Source organism: Mastacembelus armatus, chromosome 6 (assembly GCF_900324485.2).
Source record: "Mastacembelus armatus chromosome 6, fMasArm1.2, whole genome shotgun sequence".
Lineage (NCBI taxonomy): Eukaryota > Metazoa > Chordata > Actinopteri > Synbranchiformes > Mastacembelidae > Mastacembelus > Mastacembelus armatus.
In genome coordinates, this window is record NC_046638.1 from 22,954,568 (window position 1) to 22,972,283 (window position 17,716).

The 17,716-nt window shown below is 40.8% G+C and overlaps 3 protein-coding genes across 4 annotated transcripts; all 3 read left to right on the forward strand.

The window, feature by feature from the left end:
* The first annotated feature begins 1,438 nt into the window (after positions 1-1,438).
* Positions 1,439-4,373, forward strand: tmem263 (transmembrane protein 263). 2 transcript variants are annotated; one of them, XM_026312393.1, is made up of 3 exons: positions 1,439-1,807; positions 2,800-2,870; positions 3,079-4,373. In XM_026312393.1, exons 2-3 carry the CDS (start codon positions 2,804-2,806, stop codon positions 3,375-3,377), a joined length of 366 nt encoding a protein of 121 aa, XP_026168178.1. In that variant the 5' UTR covers positions 1,439-1,807; positions 2,800-2,803; the 3' UTR covers positions 3,378-4,373. The 2 variants fall into 2 exon arrangements, with proteins under 2 accessions (XP_026168178.1, XP_026168179.1); XM_026312394.1 differs by having other exon boundaries at positions 1,439-1,768.
* Positions 4,374-4,978: 605 nt separating this feature from the next.
* chkb (choline kinase beta) lies at positions 4,979-13,814 on the forward strand. Its single transcript, XM_026312102.1, has 11 exons — positions 4,979-5,519; positions 6,154-6,262; positions 7,075-7,188; positions 7,571-7,704; positions 7,805-7,909; positions 10,098-10,156; positions 10,969-11,056; positions 11,167-11,275; positions 12,237-12,337; positions 12,442-12,523; positions 12,652-13,814. The coding sequence occupies exons 1-11, from the start codon at positions 5,014-5,016 to the stop codon at positions 12,706-12,708; spliced, it is 1,464 nt and encodes a 487-aa protein (XP_026167887.1). The 5' UTR covers positions 4,979-5,013; the 3' UTR covers positions 12,709-13,814.
* A 208-nt stretch (positions 13,815-14,022) lies between these two features.
* LOC113132517 (kelch-like protein 42) lies at positions 14,023-17,661 on the forward strand. The gene is made up of 8 exons (XM_026310664.1): positions 14,023-14,690; positions 14,770-14,958; positions 15,097-15,281; positions 15,456-15,807; positions 15,944-16,089; positions 16,651-16,805; positions 17,007-17,164; positions 17,248-17,661. The coding sequence occupies exons 1-8, from the start codon at positions 14,433-14,435 to the stop codon at positions 17,428-17,430; spliced, it is 1,626 nt and encodes a 541-aa protein (XP_026166449.1). The 5' UTR covers positions 14,023-14,432; the 3' UTR covers positions 17,431-17,661.
* The last annotated feature ends 55 nt before the right edge of the window (positions 17,662-17,716 follow it).

The window sequence follows — 17,716 nt, forward strand, 5'->3', positions numbered from 1 at the left end:
GTATAAAACCTGAAATCCCCCAAGACCTGAGGAGGCGTAGGAGGAGCTGCAGAGCAGGAGTGAAGCATCGAGAAAAACACAGGAGATTTAAACCATTTCTCCCAAAAATTATTATGGGGAATGTGAGGTCACTCTGCAACAAAGTGGATGAACTTACAGCTTTAGCTAGCAGCCAGCGAGAGTACAGTGAGTGTAGCTTCCTTTGCTTCACCGAGACCTGGCTGAACAAAAATATACCGGACAGCTCACTTGAACTGCCTGGGTTCTCACTAGTGTGAGTGGACAGAGGCCAACAGAGCGGCAAGAAAAGAGGAGGTGGTCTCTCTGTTTTTGTTAACTCCAAATGGTGCAACCCTGGACATGTAACAGTGAAAGGCTGTATCTGTACTCCAGACATTGAGCTGTTGGTTGTTGGACTGAGGCCATACTACCTGCCCCGTGAGTTTTCACACGCCATTGTTGTGACTGTTTACATTCCTCCATCAAGTCTGATGGATGCACAGAGTGCATGTGACATCATCCACATAGTTGTCACTGGTCTCCAGACAAAACACCCCAGTGCCCTTATTCTAATTAAAGGGGATTTTAACCATGTCAGTATTTCGGGAACTCTGACCAACTTCAAACAGTATGTGGACTGTGCAACACGAGAAAATAAGATTCTTGATCTTGATTCTTGATCTCCTTTATGCCAATGTGAAAGAGGCATACAGCTCTTCAGCTCTACCCCCACTTGGTGGATCAGACCACAACTTAATATATTTAGTACCAACATACAAGCCTGTAGTAAGACAGCAGTTTGCTACCAAGAGATATGTGAAAGTTTGGTTAAAGGATGCTGAGGAGGCCCTGCAGGAGTGCTTCAGGGTTACAAACTGGGACCTTTTCAAGGACGCTCATGGTGAGGACATCGAAGGCATCTCTCACTGCATCACAGATTACATCGACTTCTGTGAAGACAATATTATTCCATCCAAAAGAGTTCGTTGTTTCCCCAATAATAAGCCATGGATAAATAAGGACATTAAGGGCCTCCTCAATAAGAAGAAGAGGGCATTCATGGCAAGAGACAAGGAGGAACTCCGAGCTGCACAGAAGGAACTCGAGGAAGCTGAGGGAGGCAAAGCAGCTCTATAGAGACAGAGTAGAGCACAAGTTGAGACAGAACAATATCAAAGAGGTGTGGAATGGGATGAAAATAATGACTGGTTATAAGAAGTTGCACACTGCTGTGGAAGGAGACTCAAAGTTTGCTAATGAACTTAACCTGTTCTTCAATAGATTTGACACCACCTCTGCTTCTTACTCTGACCCAGGGGACTAATAAAGTACTACATCTTCTTCTTCTGCTCGTCTGTTATGAAAAGTGACGAGACACGCCGCTTTAGAGGAGACGATCTTTGATTTGGGATGAACGTCACTTCCGTTTCGAGGGGCGGAGGACGCATGGTGCTGTTTGGACCAGCGTCGTCTCCTGCCAAAGTCACAACACAAACACAACATGTCATCCACTTTCAGGTTGTTGTTGTAGTTGTCGGTGAAATTATCACCAAATTATGTCCAATTAAAATCGAAACAACAAAAACAAAACCAGCTGTGTCGCCAGCAGCTGGAGCTGCATCCAATGGACTGTGGGGCCTCTGTGTGCTCTGATGGGTGGAGACTGAAGGCCTCCAAAAAAAACAAAAAACACAAATCAGCCTCTCCAGCAGCAGCCACTTCATCCTAGGCCTCGGACCTGAAATGAATATTTAGCTCAGTTGGCACAGTAAGTTACATCGCAGCTGTTAGGGTCGGTACCAGAAAGGTAAGCGCTAAAATCTGTTTGCGCCATGTGTAACTCCTGTGACCTCCAAACAGTTTGGTTTGTGTGAAATACACGCAAACGTCGACGATTCCCGTTGGAAGGAAAGTTAAAGTGATGGCTTGTGTTTGTGGAACTTGCTCATCGTCGTAAGACCAAAAACCAGAGCAGAACAGGTCTGAGACTCACGAGTCCGAAGTTTTCAGGGGTTAAAAGTAAGACAGGAAGAGTTTTGACAAGTTGAACCTCGAGTTGCAGCTGTTTTAGCTTCAGGTTAACTACCCAACAAGCTTTACTGCTTTACTGTGTGCGTTTGGCGTTCAGAACCAACCAGGATGTTGTTTACACACCACGTCTGTCAGACTCTTGCTTTGTTCATGTTCAGCTAAATAACTTTAAAAACTTTTAAAGCACAATTTATTTCATTCTAAAGACAATGAAACAGCTGTTTGCGATCAGGCCTTAAAAGCCAAAAGAGCCGTTTAGCTTCAATTCTGCATCTGAGCTCTGAGGATGATGTTTCCCCACATTGCTGTTGGATTTTAGCTGAATATTAAACTTGTCCTGTTTCATCACTGGTTGTTTTAGGTTTGGAAAAGCACTGTGTGCTTCATTTTGTACTGCAGCTCTGTGACACAGCATGAACAGGTCTGCCTTGTTTTAGGATCAGCAGCACACCCAAAGCAAACTTGTTTTGTGCCTGCTGCAGCCCCATGGCTCACACCGACACCCCAGCACAAACAAGACGTTTGTTCCAATAATGTTTGGGATAAATGTCTTTTAGAAAACACAGGACACGTAGCTTCCTGTTAGTTAAAGCAGCCCAGGTAGGTCCCAGGTAGATCAATAAGCTGAAAAGTTGCTGGAGCAGAAGCCAGGCAGAGGACTGTTTTGGTTTGTAATATGTAACCCCCACCCTGTCTCCAATTCCCTGCACTTAGTGGCATATATGTTAATTTGTGTTTATTATGTCAATGTGTTGTTTGTTTTCCCAGAGAAATGAGTCAGGAGGAGCAGGTACCTGAGGACATGCCTGCATACCTCACAGATGAGCCTGTGGGTACAGGTAGGTTAAGTTGCACTGTTTGTTAACACTTCTTAGGTCATGTCGAAGCTCTTTTATATGAAGTATATAGATTTAGGATGAATTATTAACAACATAAATTACTGGTTTCACATAGCGATGAGCTGTTTTTGACTCAAACCGTCTTGATATAAGAAACATGGCAGTGACATATTTAATCCTAAATGTTTCATTTGTTGTGTTAAATCAGACCACAACAAAGACCACCCAGAAACACAGCCGGGCATGCTCGGCAGGTTCGCGGGCGGTTTATACGGTGCCACCAAGGGGGCATTAGGAGCAACGGTGGGAGGTGTGACCTGGATAGGAGGAAAGAGCCTGGGCATCACCAAGAGTGCCGTGAGCACCGTGGCGGCTGTGCCTGCGATGGGAGTGGGGCTGGTTAAAGGAGGAGTGTGTGCAGTAGCAGGAGGAGTGACAGCTGTCGGCTCTGCAGTAGTCAATAAAGTTCCCATAGGGGGAGGTAAAAAGAAAGACAAGTCTGACTGATGAGGGAGGCGAAGAGAGTGAATGCACTCAGCTGAGTTGTATGATCTCACAGTGTTGAGCTGTTTTAGGAGTCGTAAGCAGGAAGAAAAAGCGAAAAAGGACTTGAAAGTTTTTTGTAGGCATTTTGGTGAGGGTTCTGTGTTTTTTGTTTCTGTTTTTTCTTGTAAACCATGCTGGTAGACCTGCGCTCAGACAGTTATGTGGAAAGAACCTGCAAAGCAAGAACTACCAAAGACTATCCAACTCTGCTGTTAAAGGTAAAGGCACCGAAGGCTTGAAATTGATAAAATGTCCATGTTTCCTTTTTGATAATAAGCCACAACACTCCTTTCATTGTAAACTGTCATTTTTGTCACCAGTTAGCTTTAGTGCTGGTGAAAAACAGCTGGAGTGTGTCAATACACTTAAACTGAACTTGCAAGACAATCTGATCAATGCTGATCTATAACTGACAGGAGGTGTTTCGTGGTGAGGAAATATTTCACCCTCGAGTGATGAACGCTCTTCAATGGCTCTGGAAATGTTTACAGTGTGAATAAATCCTGTTTAGCTAATGTTTGTTTACACTTGAACAAATGAGTCTAATTTGAAAAGAGCAGTCCGGTTTTATATCTGAATTACTTGCTGGCTGTGGACTGTGGTCATGTCACTGGTGATTTTTGTCACAGCTGCAGTTTTCCTCTGAATTCATGTCACCCTGTGGTGTTAAATTCACAGGTCAGTGGAGATCAACTCATATTTTTGATACTGAATCAGATTTATTTACATATAAATAAAGGTATTATATTTTACATATAAGAATGTCAGAGTATTTTGATGAACGATGTTCCCAGTTAGTGTTAATTGATTCACTGACAGTACTAGTTACTTCTAAGTTTGAGTCATATTTTATGTCACACTCCTTTTGGCTAGCTGTGTATTTTAATAGTTACTGTGACATGTTTGTTAATGTAACACTCCTTGGAAAAATAAAACTGCCACTTTGGACACAGAAAAGTCATAATGTGTTGAATGTCTCCCATTCCAGTTTAATTTTCAACTCAAATGTTGAAACTCCTGCAGAAAAGGTGAGTCTGTGCGTCACCATGCAGGAAATGACATCCAGAAGCTCAGATGAGATGCAGCAGTGGGTTCTCACAGTGAGGGAACCAAAAGGAGGCTGTTTACATACCTGAGTATAGTGTGAGCTAACAACACATTTCACAACACTATTTGTTTTTAGGAGTGGATTAGTACCAATGTTGACAAGATTTTAGCCCATTTATTAACCCTCATACTTTATTAAATGACTTCCCAAAACTTAACAAAGGCTGTGGAAAATTAGAGTTTGCTTAAAATGCATTACAATGAATACTGTTTTAAAATGTTTTATGAGTTTCGAGAGAAATTAAAACATTTAATGTAACCAGTTACCTGAATAAGCTATAAAAGAAAATAGGCCTGTAGGGGCGATTAATGTGAGGAATTGCAAGATCAGACTCAGAATGAACCTACACTTCATTTCCCAGAAACCCTCGGCGCACCGGAAGTGAAAGAGACGACCCAGTACCAGCCAATGGCTTCGGTAAGAGAGCTGGGAGGAGTAATGTGATTGGGTTTGGCTGAGGAGGAAGTCACCAGAATCTATGACACCTTAATGGTCGCTGTCAAATCACCTCACATGGGATTCAGGTCTTTCCGCTGCGTTTGGCTCTTCCGGTTAAGAAGCTTTACCGGCGAACTGCGCTCGTCAGCGACTCGCCCCTGTCGCGTTAGACCGACATTTCACACCGGAGTCCCGTTGCTCTTCGCTCGGACACTCACGATGCAGTCGAGCACAAGTATAACCGACAGGAGCTGCGGCGATGGGGGCCTGGGCAGAACCGACGGTCCGGGTCTGTTCTCTCCGGAGGACACGGGTCCTCCACTGGACAGGAAGCGAGTGGTAAATGCGCTTATCGTTAACGAGAGAAAGTCGAGGACTCCGAGTCCTCTGTCCGAGGCCAATTGTGACGACGACTCGGAGGCAGAGTCTTTCCGGGATGGGAGAACCGAGGACGTCGACCGGGACACCAGGAGCAGGGCGTTTGCTTGGTGCCGAGACTTTCTGTCAGGGTCGTGGAAGAGCATCAAAGAGGAGGATTTTCAGATCAGCATCGTCAGGTAAAACATGCCAAGTACAAAGAGACAGGACACTTATCTGAAGACAGTGATGTACATGTTTTATACAGAGAAGATGGTTGTTTGAGAGAGGGGTCAGAGGAAAAACCCTCCTTTAACAGACATAACCTGTTTTCAATCTACCAGGCTGCCCTTAGAATTAGAGGGGTCCCATGAGTCCACCATTAGATCCTAACGACCCTCACCTGAGCTCACTTCTATTGTTCACCTAAGGAGCCTATTCAGACCAGGTGTGAAGTCAAACCAACTCAGGAGTGTGGGTCTAATGACTCTCACCTGATTTACATAGCTCACCTAATGAGCCTATGGGACTAGGGGTGGAGTGAAACCAACCTGAAGGATAAGTTGGAGGTTCCAGACCAGTTTTCTCTCAGACTGATGAAGCTACTTGGATGAGTAGTGAAACGTTTTGACCGTGTGTGTGCGTGCGTGCGTGTGTGCGTGTGTGTGTTTTGACACCAAACCTGGAGTTGACACTGGCGGAAGTTATGACCCACATGGGTAAACAAAGACTAATAAACTTCAAAAGTAAAATCTGCAGGTGTTTAATGATTTACAGTTTTTCCTTTGTTTTAAACGTTTCTGACGTGAGAACGCTGGTGTTTTGTTTTTGCAGCGGTGGACTGAGTAATCTGCTGTACCTGTGTACTTTACCTGAGCAGGTGCACGCCATGGGAGAGGAACCTCGCCGGGTGCTGCTCAGAATCTATGGGGCCATCTTACAGGTTGGTTTGTGACTGTGGATATGAAATTATCATCAGGAGATGATGATGATGTGATGCATTAGTGCTGGGCGGTATGACCAAAAATTTATATCAGTGTTTATCAAAATTATACAGATTTCACAGTATGTGATGGTATATGTTTTTTTTTTTTTCATGCATGACTGGGTGTTAACCACATTTTCTACTGATTGATCTCGACCCAGCCTTTCCTTTTCTGTCGTAGGCTGCCCCTTTAGAAAATGCCTCTTCAAGCGACATTTGACTGGACTTTCCTGTGTTGCCTGCTGATGTGGAGGAAGTCGACCTTAGTTTCTTACATTCTTCATACTCCAAGATATGCTTGGAGCTAAGGTGGTGGAGCAAGTTGCTCGTGTTGTTCTCCGGTCACAACTTTAGGGCGACGTTTGCAAAAAAATATTCATTTGGCTGATGTTGTACTTTTTGAAACCAAAGTAACATTACCTCCAAACAACAGACCCAAGCTCCTCTTCTTGGCACAAGTTTTTCTGTGTCAGTTTTGGAACTTTCTCGTTTTCTTATCTGTCCTCTCCATCTTCACTGTCACACATACAGCTATGTCCTCACTATGTGTTTAGCAGTGCAACAGTGAAAATCCCCTCTGGCATACACCTGTTAAAAATTCATGTCATAACAAAAGTAAACACCAGTATTCGTTTTGAACCAGTATACCACCCAGCACTAAGATACAATAATATAGCACTGTTGTTGTCAGTGGCAGCTTTGATGTCAATGACATGGAAATATGATAGGAACTAAAAACTAAAAACACCACATTTTTTTCTCTCCAACAGGGAGTGGACTCTCTGGTGCTGGAGAGTGTGATGTTTGCCATCCTGGCAGAACGTACTCTGGGGCCAAAACTGTACGGCATCTTCCCTGAGGGACGCTTAGAGCAGTACCTTCCGGTATGATGCGGGTCTGATTGCACGCATGGACACACACTTGTTTCACACCATTTTCATTTTCAATGTGCATGAATGTCTTTTGTTTGTCGAAACAATGCGGCACATGATGTTTATTAGACAAACACAATAGTTATGTATGTTAAAGTGAGAGGCATTTAACATGTAAGGCCAAAATACATTAGAGATTCTACTAAAAGATTTTTTTGTTGTTCTGTTTTCCAAAAAGAGGTTGCTCATAAAATATGCATTCATATTGAACAGTGTTCTTTAGTTGTCTATGCAACTGACATTTAAAACCTTTACTGTTCCTTGCCCTGGGTCCTAATGGATCTCTTTGTGAGCATTTGCATAACTAGTCAATTCTATGCGTCTTCTGTCCTAGAATACCCGCATGTGCACAGATCAGCTCTCAGATCCAGCCATCTCAGCTGAGATTGCCACCAAGTTGGCCCGTTTCCATGAAATGGTTATGCCTTTTAACAAAGAACCTAAGTGGTTGTTTGGGAACATTGACAAGTAAGGACACCTTACATCTCTCTTTCTATTACTAGAGCAGTCTGGCTTTTATAATTAAGAGTCCTGTCATGTTTTTTTTTTCTTTTGTTTTTAACTTTAGATACATGGACCAAGTGTTGAAGCTTAATTTTACACGGGAAACACATTTGAAAAAGTACAAGAAGTTGATGAAGTTGGACCTAGCTGCTGAGCTGGAGGGTCTGCGGTGAGTTTGAGCACAGGGTGTCACTTTGAATAAGTGGTCAACTTGGTATATAACATGGAGTGTAATATGAGATATATATATATATATATATATATATATATATATATATATATATATATATATATATATATATATATATATATATATATATATATATATATATATATATATATATATATATATATATATATATATATATATATATATATATATATATATATATATATAAAAGTAGTGGTAGGTAGCTTTAGGGAAATAGCAACCCCCTCACCCTTACTTTCCATTGTCAGTGAGAGACAAAGCAAATGTTTTCCAGTCAGTTTCAAAATAACTTGGAAGGCAAGTAGCAGAATGATGATGCAATCACTGTTGCATAAGTGCCAACTAGATGTTGTTTCATGGGTGCCTCATATTACCTCCTGTACCTAGTTTCCAGCTGGGCAGAGTGACAGCTTTAATCTCTTTCTCTACTCATGTTAAAAGGTCAATGCACAAAACCTCAGGAAAGGCTAAATATTTCTAATGTTCAAGATGATGTGTGTAAAAACGCAGGGACAATTAAATAATTAAATGGCCCTTTGCAGGCTAATGTCTGCTCCACCTGCCAACATATAGGTTCTGAAAAAGCTGTACGTCGTCTTTTCATTTGCTTGTGCTTGGCCATGTTTATAATTGTCCTACATATTCAGGAGTGACAAAGATTACAGACTTATGTCACTTGTAGTCTGAATATAAATTAATTTAGTTGAATTTTAAACAATGCTAAACCCTCAAATTAAGCAGTTTAATTTCTATTTTGAATAGTCTTTGTTGTTAAGTGAGATTAAGGACACATTTGGGCTTAAAACCATAGAATATTTATTGGCGATAAGAAGTGCAAACATTTAGACAAGCACTTAATGTTCTTCCCAACAGGTGCAATAAGGCTCAGTGATGTCAGTAGCAGCAAATTTATGTAATGGTGTTCAATATGAAAAGATAGTATGTTGTATTAATAAGAGTGTAAGAGTTGTAGTTGGACATTTGTCAGACGCACAGAGTTAATCACAGGGACACGACCAGCTGTGTTTTTTTTGTTTCCAGTTTAAAGGCCGACCTTTGTCCCAGTGTCTCCATGTCCTGTCCTGCTGGCAGTCTGATCTTGGCAACCAATAGAGAATCAGCCCAGTGTTTTATTTTCTGTGTTTATCTATGAAGACATTTTATCTTGTAGATATGTAACAGTGTCAGGGTGGAGCAGACATAAGATGCATAAAATTCCCCCAAATATCTGCTGCACTCGACTTATCTGAGCTGACAATGTGTCTTAAGATAAAATAAGCACGCATACATGAAATAATCTATGTTAAATAATACATTTCATAATCTTAAAACAGTAACAGTAATTGTGGAGTGTGCAGATCAACACCTGATAAGTAAGTAAGTTAGTAAATCCCCTTTGACAGATTTCACAGCTTGCTAACACTTCTAGCAGCCAGCTGTGAGTCTTTGTAGACCTGATTCGTGGATTTCACACACACATCCTGAACATCAGTTCTATTTGTTAGATATTTTTAGGCTGTGTTGCACAGGGGATCTATATAGATTTTCAATGATCTTCAAGTCAGGGAGTTGAGTTACTTTCTTAGCTGGCAGCATGACACTTGCATGCAGATTTTGCTGACGTTTAGTGGATTTCCTTCTTTTCTGTTCATTACATTTATGCAGCATTTACTCCGACACTTCCCCAAATCAGAATATTACCCCCCCCCCAAACTGTGGTAGTTGGCAAGATGTTCTTTTTATTAAAAGCTGCTTCTTTTCTCCAAACACACCTTCTTTGGCAGTTTCATTTAGACACGTTCTTGTCTGACTTTGACTCTGGAAGTGTCAGTTTTTAAGGATAATTCTTGACTGGCTCTAACAAGTCACTTATGGACAGTTAACGACAGCTGAACAACTTAATGAAGTTCTGAAAGTTTATGAGTAGAAGAGGGGTCTGACTTTTCAACATACAATATTTTTATATGTTGATGGATAAATAGCTGCATTGATATCTGAAGAAAGGCTCATAATACTTGTTTGCTACAGTGCTTGTTCTATACTGCAAAAATCACTAACTGTATGTCACACTTATGAGCTTTTACTCTCCTCCTCCCTTTTTATGTCCTCACCAACTCTCTTCTTTGGACTTCTATCACTACAATAGTGTGTTGCTGGCAGCGACTCCATCCCCAGTGGTGTTTTGCCACAATGACGTCCAGGAAGGTAAAAACTTTGTCTGCCTCATTACTGCTCCCCCTGTCTTCACACCTGTACTTTAGTCTGATTGATCTCTGCTGTCACATTTCCAAGAAGAGCAGTATATTACATAAGTCAAAAAAAGGCTGCGGTATAGTTATTAATAGAGACAGCTCACATTCACATAAATCATCCTAGAGTGAAAAGGAGTGACAGAGGAAGATGAGGTGTCAGCCACAGATTTAGGTTTTCTAACACTGTATTAGCATTAGCAGTGTGACTCAATGGTGGTAGCTGAAGATGTTGATTTATCATATGAACCACCCACCAAACCACTTATAGATAATAGGTAATATTGAAGAAATATTATTTAAGCTGAACTACCTTATGTTCTGAACATGAATCTAAATGAGTGGTTAAATAAATATAAATATATTTAAATAAAGACTAATAGTAATTGTTGATATGTTAGTTATGCTATTTATGATATATGTTATTAACTGAGTGTCTTTATCTGTTAGTTATATTTCAAATGTTATATCCATCCATCCATCCATTTTCTATACCCGCTTTTTCCTGAAAGCCAGGGTCACGGGGATCTGCTGGAGCCTATCCCAGCTCTCTCTCGGGTGAAAGACAGGGGTACACCCTGGACAGGTCACCAGTCCATCACAGGGCCACATAGAGACACACAAACACAGACAACCTCACACACTCACTCAAATGTTATATTTTATAGTGAAATCTCTATGTTAAAGTTAATATAAGAGCTGCAGGACAATCCCCATGGGGGATGAATAAAGTATCTATCTATCCATCTCAATCTTATTTTTGTGCAGGCAACATCCTTATGCTTGAAGACAGGACCCAAACCTCAAGAGAAAGACTCATGCTGATTGACTTTGAGTACAGCAGTTACAACTACAGGTAAATTACAAACCTTGACTCACAGATGAGATGTAAAGGATCTGTTTTGTTTTTGGAAATATGTGTTGTGGGCTCCAGTTTCAGACTGTGTCCGAACTTCTTTTGTGTAGGGGTTTTGACTTTGGGAACCATTTTTGTGAGTGGATGTATGATTACACCTACAACCAGTGGCCTTTCTACAAAGCCACACCGGAAAACTACCCCACGAGAGAACAACAGGTCGGTACAGAGATGTCATAACCCACATTACACATTATACTGTTGGATATATTACCACTCTATAAACAGATTGTAGCACACTGTCCTTGTATGTAGTTTTATGGGAATTTGAAGTGCATTATTAATGTACAGCATTTGTCTTTAATTGTATATTAATTATAACTTCAAATGCCCTGTATAGCTGTTGATAAAAGTCAAGCCTCCAATTCACACATTTAAATGAAAAACATAACATTTCCAGACAAGCAGCAGTGATTTTAAATAACAGAACCACAATTTAAGTGTTTCTCTGGTAAATCCCAGTTAGATACACAGTTCATTAACTATTTTTCTGCTCATGTCTCCCAGTGAAGCTCAGACAGATAAGTGTCTCAACTCAAATCGAAGAGCTAATGTTTACGGAAAGACGACATGAGAGCCGCTGCATAGTGCCATCTATTGGTAGAATTTTTTTATTGCAACTATGAGTTGCAAAGGGTTGTATTGAACTATATAGCTCAGACAGAACATTAAATCAAACTGTTACCTGGGTTTTTTTTTTTTTTTCGCCTGGCAGGTCCCTGTCCTCTTGTACTGCAAAACAACACACCAAAGCTGACTAACTGCACACAATACTTTGCATCTTATATCGCTGAGATTTAGGCCCACTGACTTAGTAATAGGTAAAGGCAGAGTGGTATCGCTCTGGGTAAAGGTAATCACTAAAACCACATAACACTGCATGTCTGAATTCACTGAATCAGCATACAGGCACGTTATTTACTGTTGAAACTAAAATCAGTGTCTTTAAAGATAATTGCACATGAAAAACATCTACATATAATATTAAATAGCATAAGGCAAAGGCGAAAACAAATCTAGAGATTATTCTACATCGCTGTGTTGTGCATGGAGATAACAAATTACCAACAAGAGGTCTCGCTGTACAACATGTCACAAATAACTTTACTTTTGATTGCAGCTTCATTTTATCAGAAATTATTTGGCAGAGCAGAGAAGACACTCTGATATTACCATAGACCAGACACAGATTGAAGAGGACATGATAATTGAAGCAAACAGGTACCAAATATTTACAGCATCTGTGAATGTGTATAATTAAAATGACAGTTTAACCACTGCAGCCCTGACTGTTTTTGTGTCATTGTTTTTGTTTGGATTTGTAGATATGCATTAGCCTCACACTTCCTCTGGGGACTGTGGTCCATCATTCAAGCCAAGATATCCAAGATTGAGTTTGGGTACATGGTGAGGAGAATTCTTTTACAATCCCATGCATTTTATATTTATTTTAAAAGCCACAAACAGGTGTGTGAGTCATGCATTTGTTTTGTTTTGGTAAATCTAACTTCACAGTAAATGATGTTGTTTTGCAGGACTATGCCCAGTGTCGTTTTGATGCCTACTTCAAGCAAAAAAAGCTCTTCTCTTGAAATCGACCATGTTGATCACAATGCACTGTTTCATTGTGTTGTCCTTATCATTCTTTAAACTCATATTTCTGTAATGTTATTTTGTCAGCTGTTATTGAATCTCCAGTCCTATGCAGCTTATGACGAGCAATGTTGGGTCAATCTAAGCAAACAGGCCACCCACTTTATTGAAGCACCAATCCCTATAGTGTGAAATTTAGCTAGAGCACGTAAAGCTCTAGAGCACTGTAAAGTGTTTTTATTTTATGTAACCCAATTTTAGATGCACTTCATTTATTTGGAAAACTCTTCTTTCTTCCGTCTTTTAATTCTACTGACAGAGGTCAGTAATGCTGCTTGCTAGAGAATCAATATCTTTTATTTCTGACTGTAAATTGTAAACAGTGGTAGGAATTTTGTTATACTAATCCACAAAGGCTTGAGTTTAGCGTAAAACGTTTTTTGTACAACTTTTTGCTTGAGCATTTTTAATCATTCTACCTCACTGTTTTTTTTTTCCCTGACATTCATTCTGTATTATTTAATAAAGGCAGATTGTAACACTATGTGGTGCGGGAACACACTGGGAATATTATCACCTAACTACTCCATAAGTTATTTAATGCATCACAGGTAGGTTTACTGAAGAGCAGACGGAAATACTCCCAACCAATTATTCTGATATCATCCAATACGTTTAAATTATTACACAGAGCCATTTTATACAGTATCACTGTGGTCAACAGTACTGTTAAGGACATTTCCAAAGTGCAGGGCTTTTAAGTGGGTAATATTAAATCTTATCACCACTTTAGATATGTTATTAACTATATTTCTTTAGCTCTCTGCTCATGTGTAATTTAGCTTGTATTCCCTCGTGTTGATCATGTTCTATACTGTCATTCTGATTTATTATTGAAATGTTTTTCTGTTCTTTGTTTTGCAAATAACTTAAAATGTATGAAAGAATTAATTAAAATGTCCAACTGGCACATGTATGTAACCTCATCAACCTGGATTGTTTAAATTAGATCCAGTGATTATTGAACTCTCACACCCCTTTCATCCGTAAAAGAAACTAAGAAACTAGAAGCTCAACTTTGCCTCATTAACTGTAGCTGTTTTTGTCCTAAAATAGTTTTATTCTAAATATTATGGTTTTTTTTTTTTTTTTGCACTAATAAAAATACAATTTAAGAAATTTCATCCAGTCTCAAACATTTTGTGGAACAGGAAGTGAATCTGACTGCTAACTAAGTAAACTTGAGTGGCCCATGTTGTTGTCTACAGCAGAGTGAAGAAGGCAGAGTTTCATTCCAGAGGGCGGACCCCTAGGTGCCAAAAATAGACCAGGCAAGAAGTAGTACACAGCTTTTAGTCTGTCGCTGAAAAAACTGGAGTTCTGAAGTTGCAGTTTTAGGCTTGCAAGCCTTCTATTTACCAGCCATTTCTGTTGGCATGTCTTTAAGTCTTTATCCTGTAGCTGGTACGCTTTTTTTTTTTTGGACTGTAAAAGCTGCAGCAGGGTCTACACGCTAGTGATAGTCTACACACTCTAAGCTGTTTTCTATTTTTCTGTTTTGTGGAGGCCGTTTGTATTTTTATGCACATAGAGTTTACATTGACCTTCTGAAAACAGTATGTGTTTGAAGAAGTGTTTGTATGGGAGCTGCATTGCAACTTTAGACTTTTAAAGTTTTAATAATCAAATGCATATAGCAGGAGCATAAACCTAGATCCACATCATGAAGATGAAGCTTTTCAGGCAGTATTTGATGAGATTCTTTGAGTGGATAGGCTTGTGGTTGAAACATGGTCTTTGGAGATTCTGGGCAACTTCTCCAATAGTCAATACTTTGAGAGCATCCCCAGGTATCACGGATAGAAGAACATGCCAAGCAGACCCAGAGGAGTGGAAAACCAATGAGGTGCTCCGCACATATCACCTTGGAGATGGAGGTAACCCCATGGTTACAGTCCAAACCAGCACACATGCTTTCCATGTAAGTAAAAACCAAAAGAGATGAATGAAAAACTAGGCAAGGTCTTTAGAAAAACTGAGTTTAATGATTCATTTTTAAGGTGGACCTCAGAAGACTCTCAGAGTGCAGCGAGTACTTCCGAGCCTTGTCCCAGTCCAGAATGAGAGAGGCCTCAGAGAGCTTTATCGACTTGGACCACGTGTCTTCCTCCATCTTCTACAATCTCCTTGAGTTCTCCTTCCATAATAAATTCAAAGTTTCTCAGGAGGATTTGGGCCCACACATCCAGGTATGCAGACAGACATTCAAATCTGCAAAGCCCATTTTCCTTGTGCCTATTCTCATGCTTTCTTTGATACATGCAGTTCTGTGAATCACCCCTAAAATAACTTACCACCTCTTGCTTGCTTCTTGCCTGATTCTGGAGGTCAGCAGTTATCTCCTGGCCGAGGCCTTCCTCTCAAAGTGCTTGTCAGTCCTGGCAGATGATCTCAGGCCAGGTAACTGTTTATCCTACCTGGGTTTGGCTCAGGAGATCTGCTGTGCAGAGCTGAAGATGACTGTATTTACATACCTGAGTAGAAACTTGATGGAGCTGCGTCACATCACCAGGTATTTAATACTTAATGGAGTAATTACTGTTTCAAAAACCTTTAACAGATTCCTACAGTTTTACATTACGTGACTAAGGATATTAAAATTAAAACTATCGACCCTTTTTACTTTTTTTTTTAGTACTGAGATTGGTACATGTTTCTTTTTTATTAAAATGGATTAACACCTAAGGTGTCTGAACGAGGAGGAAATGAAGGAAGTTGTCCACCTAAGGACAAAAGGAGAGCAACGTCTCTGCAGCCTTAGGAAAGAGAACCTGACTTCTTGGAATGACCCAGAAACAGAGCTGGCCCGGCATATCTTCACCCTGGACGGGTCAGAGGACAGTGGAGATTGGTGTCCAGTTTCTGAGCTTCCTTTCAGGGCTGATAAGTGGTGTTTTACTGCAGTGGTCCTGTATAACTACCTGTACATCATAGGAGGCTATCGGAAACGTATTAAGAGAGGCTGGGAGTTCAAGACCGCTTCATTTAGGTATAATCCCTTCACTCATGTGTGGGTCGCCACAGCTCCTCTGCTCAAGGTGAGACTGGCTTGTTATTGAGCTTCTTAATAAAGTGAATTTTACTGTCTGACCTAAAGTAAAACTTATTTTTGTCTTCTGCACTCATTTATGTACAATAACACAATGAAACTGTCACCATTGGTGATATCCACAGCACAGAAGGCATTTCAGTGCAGTGGCCTGTGAAGGCTGTATTTACGCTGTGGGAGGCTGGTACTTGGACTCCCTGGTGACGCCGGACTCCAGCACAGCTCTCTATACAGCTGTGGAACGCTACGATCCATGGGAGGACACATGGAGGTTTGTGTCCTCTTCTTCAGTGTCTAATTAAATAAATAAATAAATAAATTATATGATTAACCAAATGAGGGGGCAGCACGGTGGATTAGTGGTTAGCACTATTGCCTCACAGCAAGAAGGTTCCTGGTTTGAAACCCATCAGGGGCCTTTCTGTGTGGAGTCTGCATGTTCTCCCTGTGCTTGTGTGGGTTTTCTCCAGGTACTCTGGTTTCCTCTCACAGTCCAAAAACATGTATGTCAGGTTGATTGGTGACTCTAAATTGCCCATAGGAGTGAGTGTGAGTGTGTGAGGTTGTTTGTCTCTATGTGGCCCTGTGATGGACTGGTGACCTGTCCAGGGTGGACCCCTGCCTTTCACCCAAAGAGAGCTGGGATAGGCTCCAGCAGATCCCTGGGACCCTGGTTAGGAATAAGGGGGATAGATGATGGAAGAATTAACCACATGAATTCTGGGTTTGGGACCCTGCAGCAGTTGTTGGCTTTTCCTGTCTAGTAATGTATCCTGTTTAATTATTGTTGTATCAAAGACCAATTATAATCTGAATTTCATTTAACCCTTAGGTTTGTCTCCTCGCTTCCACTCACGGACTTCCAGTTTACAATGTCTCTGTCACATGATGTGCCCCTTGCTACAAGCCTTGGGCACAGTATCTATGTGTTGGGAAGCATCCAGAGAACTGGAGAGAAGCTGCTCATGCAGTACAACACGAGGAAAGGTACCACAGAATAGCATAATTTGTGTGTTTATCTCCAGCCCACACAACATGTAACCCAGACAGCACGTTTTACTGACTCCTGTTCTGACATCATCTGCCTTCAGCTCATTGCAGTCACTTTGGGTTCACATTAAGAGCCTTTTTCTGATACACTCACCTGGATGTGTGAAAAAATGTGCTTCTGTATTTCCTGTCTTTAAGATTGCTGGTCTGAACTGCTCCCCACCCTCACCAGAGCAGACACAGACCTCCCCACTCTTTACTTCTTGGGTGCTACGGACAGGCTGCTTGTGATTGGTGGAAACAACTCAGAGAATGTAGTCACGTCTTTCTGTGTGCAGTCACAGAAGTGGGGACAGGTAAGGATCTAATAAAAAGCTATTAATGGAAAAAAACACCACTGCTTCTTCACCTTTAACTCTCAGTTTCTTTTTTTCTCTAGGTGCACAGAGCAGAGAAAGTGGCATTTGCAGGACAAGGGATAGTTGCAGGTGATCAGGTCCTGATGCCAAGTATAGAGCACAATGCTGTTGCAAGGCTGGATCTCCACACTCTGTCTCTCAGAGTTCTTCCTCCTTTACCAGTCTCCACTCGCTATGAAGCTATCTTTTCTCTTCATTTCTAATGGCTTCTTTGTGACGGTTTATATGTTTTGTGATCATTTTTGTAGTTGAGTATAACAGTAAAGTCTTTTTTCAACTTAAGGTGTTACGCTCCCAGGGTGATTATCATTAGTAGGCTATCACTGTATCTTTAAATTCTCAGTCCACAGGTTTAAAGATTGTTTCTAAAGGCAAACCACATTTAGACTTAAAACTAAGGCACCAAATTAAATAATAAATAATTTCAGACCTGATCTTGTGAATTGTGAATGTGTGTAACCTAAACTCATAACTGAGGCAACATGCTTT

What these genes read in the sequence shown, in the direction of transcription:
- chkb (XM_026312102.1), top strand. Translation starts at nt 5,014, where the DNA reads ATGGTCGCTGTCAAATCACCTCACATGGGATTCAGGTCTTTCCGCTGC. An exon ending in TCTATGGGGCCATCTTACAG is followed by an intron (nt 6,263 to 7,074) that starts GTTGGTTTGTGA and finishes TCTCTCCAACAG; the next exon opens with GGAGTGGACTCTCTGGTGCT. An exon ending in TACAGCAGTTACAACTACAG is followed by an intron (nt 11,057 to 11,166) that starts GTAAATTACAAA and finishes TCTTTTGTGTAG; the next exon opens with GGGTTTTGACTTTGGGAACC.
- tmem263 (XM_026312393.1), top strand. Translation starts at nt 2,804, where the DNA reads ATGAGTCAGGAGGAGCAGGTACCTGAGGACATGCCTGCATACCTCACA. An exon ending in AGATGAGCCTGTGGGTACAG is followed by an intron (nt 2,871 to 3,078) that starts GTAGGTTAAGTT and finishes GTGTTAAATCAG; the next exon opens with ACCACAACAAAGACCACCCA.
- LOC113132517 (XM_026310664.1), top strand. Translation starts at nt 14,433, where the DNA reads ATGAAGATGAAGCTTTTCAGGCAGTATTTGATGAGATTCTTTGAGTGG. An exon ending in CCAGCACACATGCTTTCCAT is followed by an intron (nt 14,691 to 14,769) that starts GTAAGTAAAAAC and finishes TTCATTTTTAAG; the next exon opens with GTGGACCTCAGAAGACTCTC. An exon ending in CCATGGGAGGACACATGGAG is followed by an intron (nt 16,090 to 16,650) that starts GTTTGTGTCCTC and finishes TTTAACCCTTAG; the next exon opens with GTTTGTCTCCTCGCTTCCAC.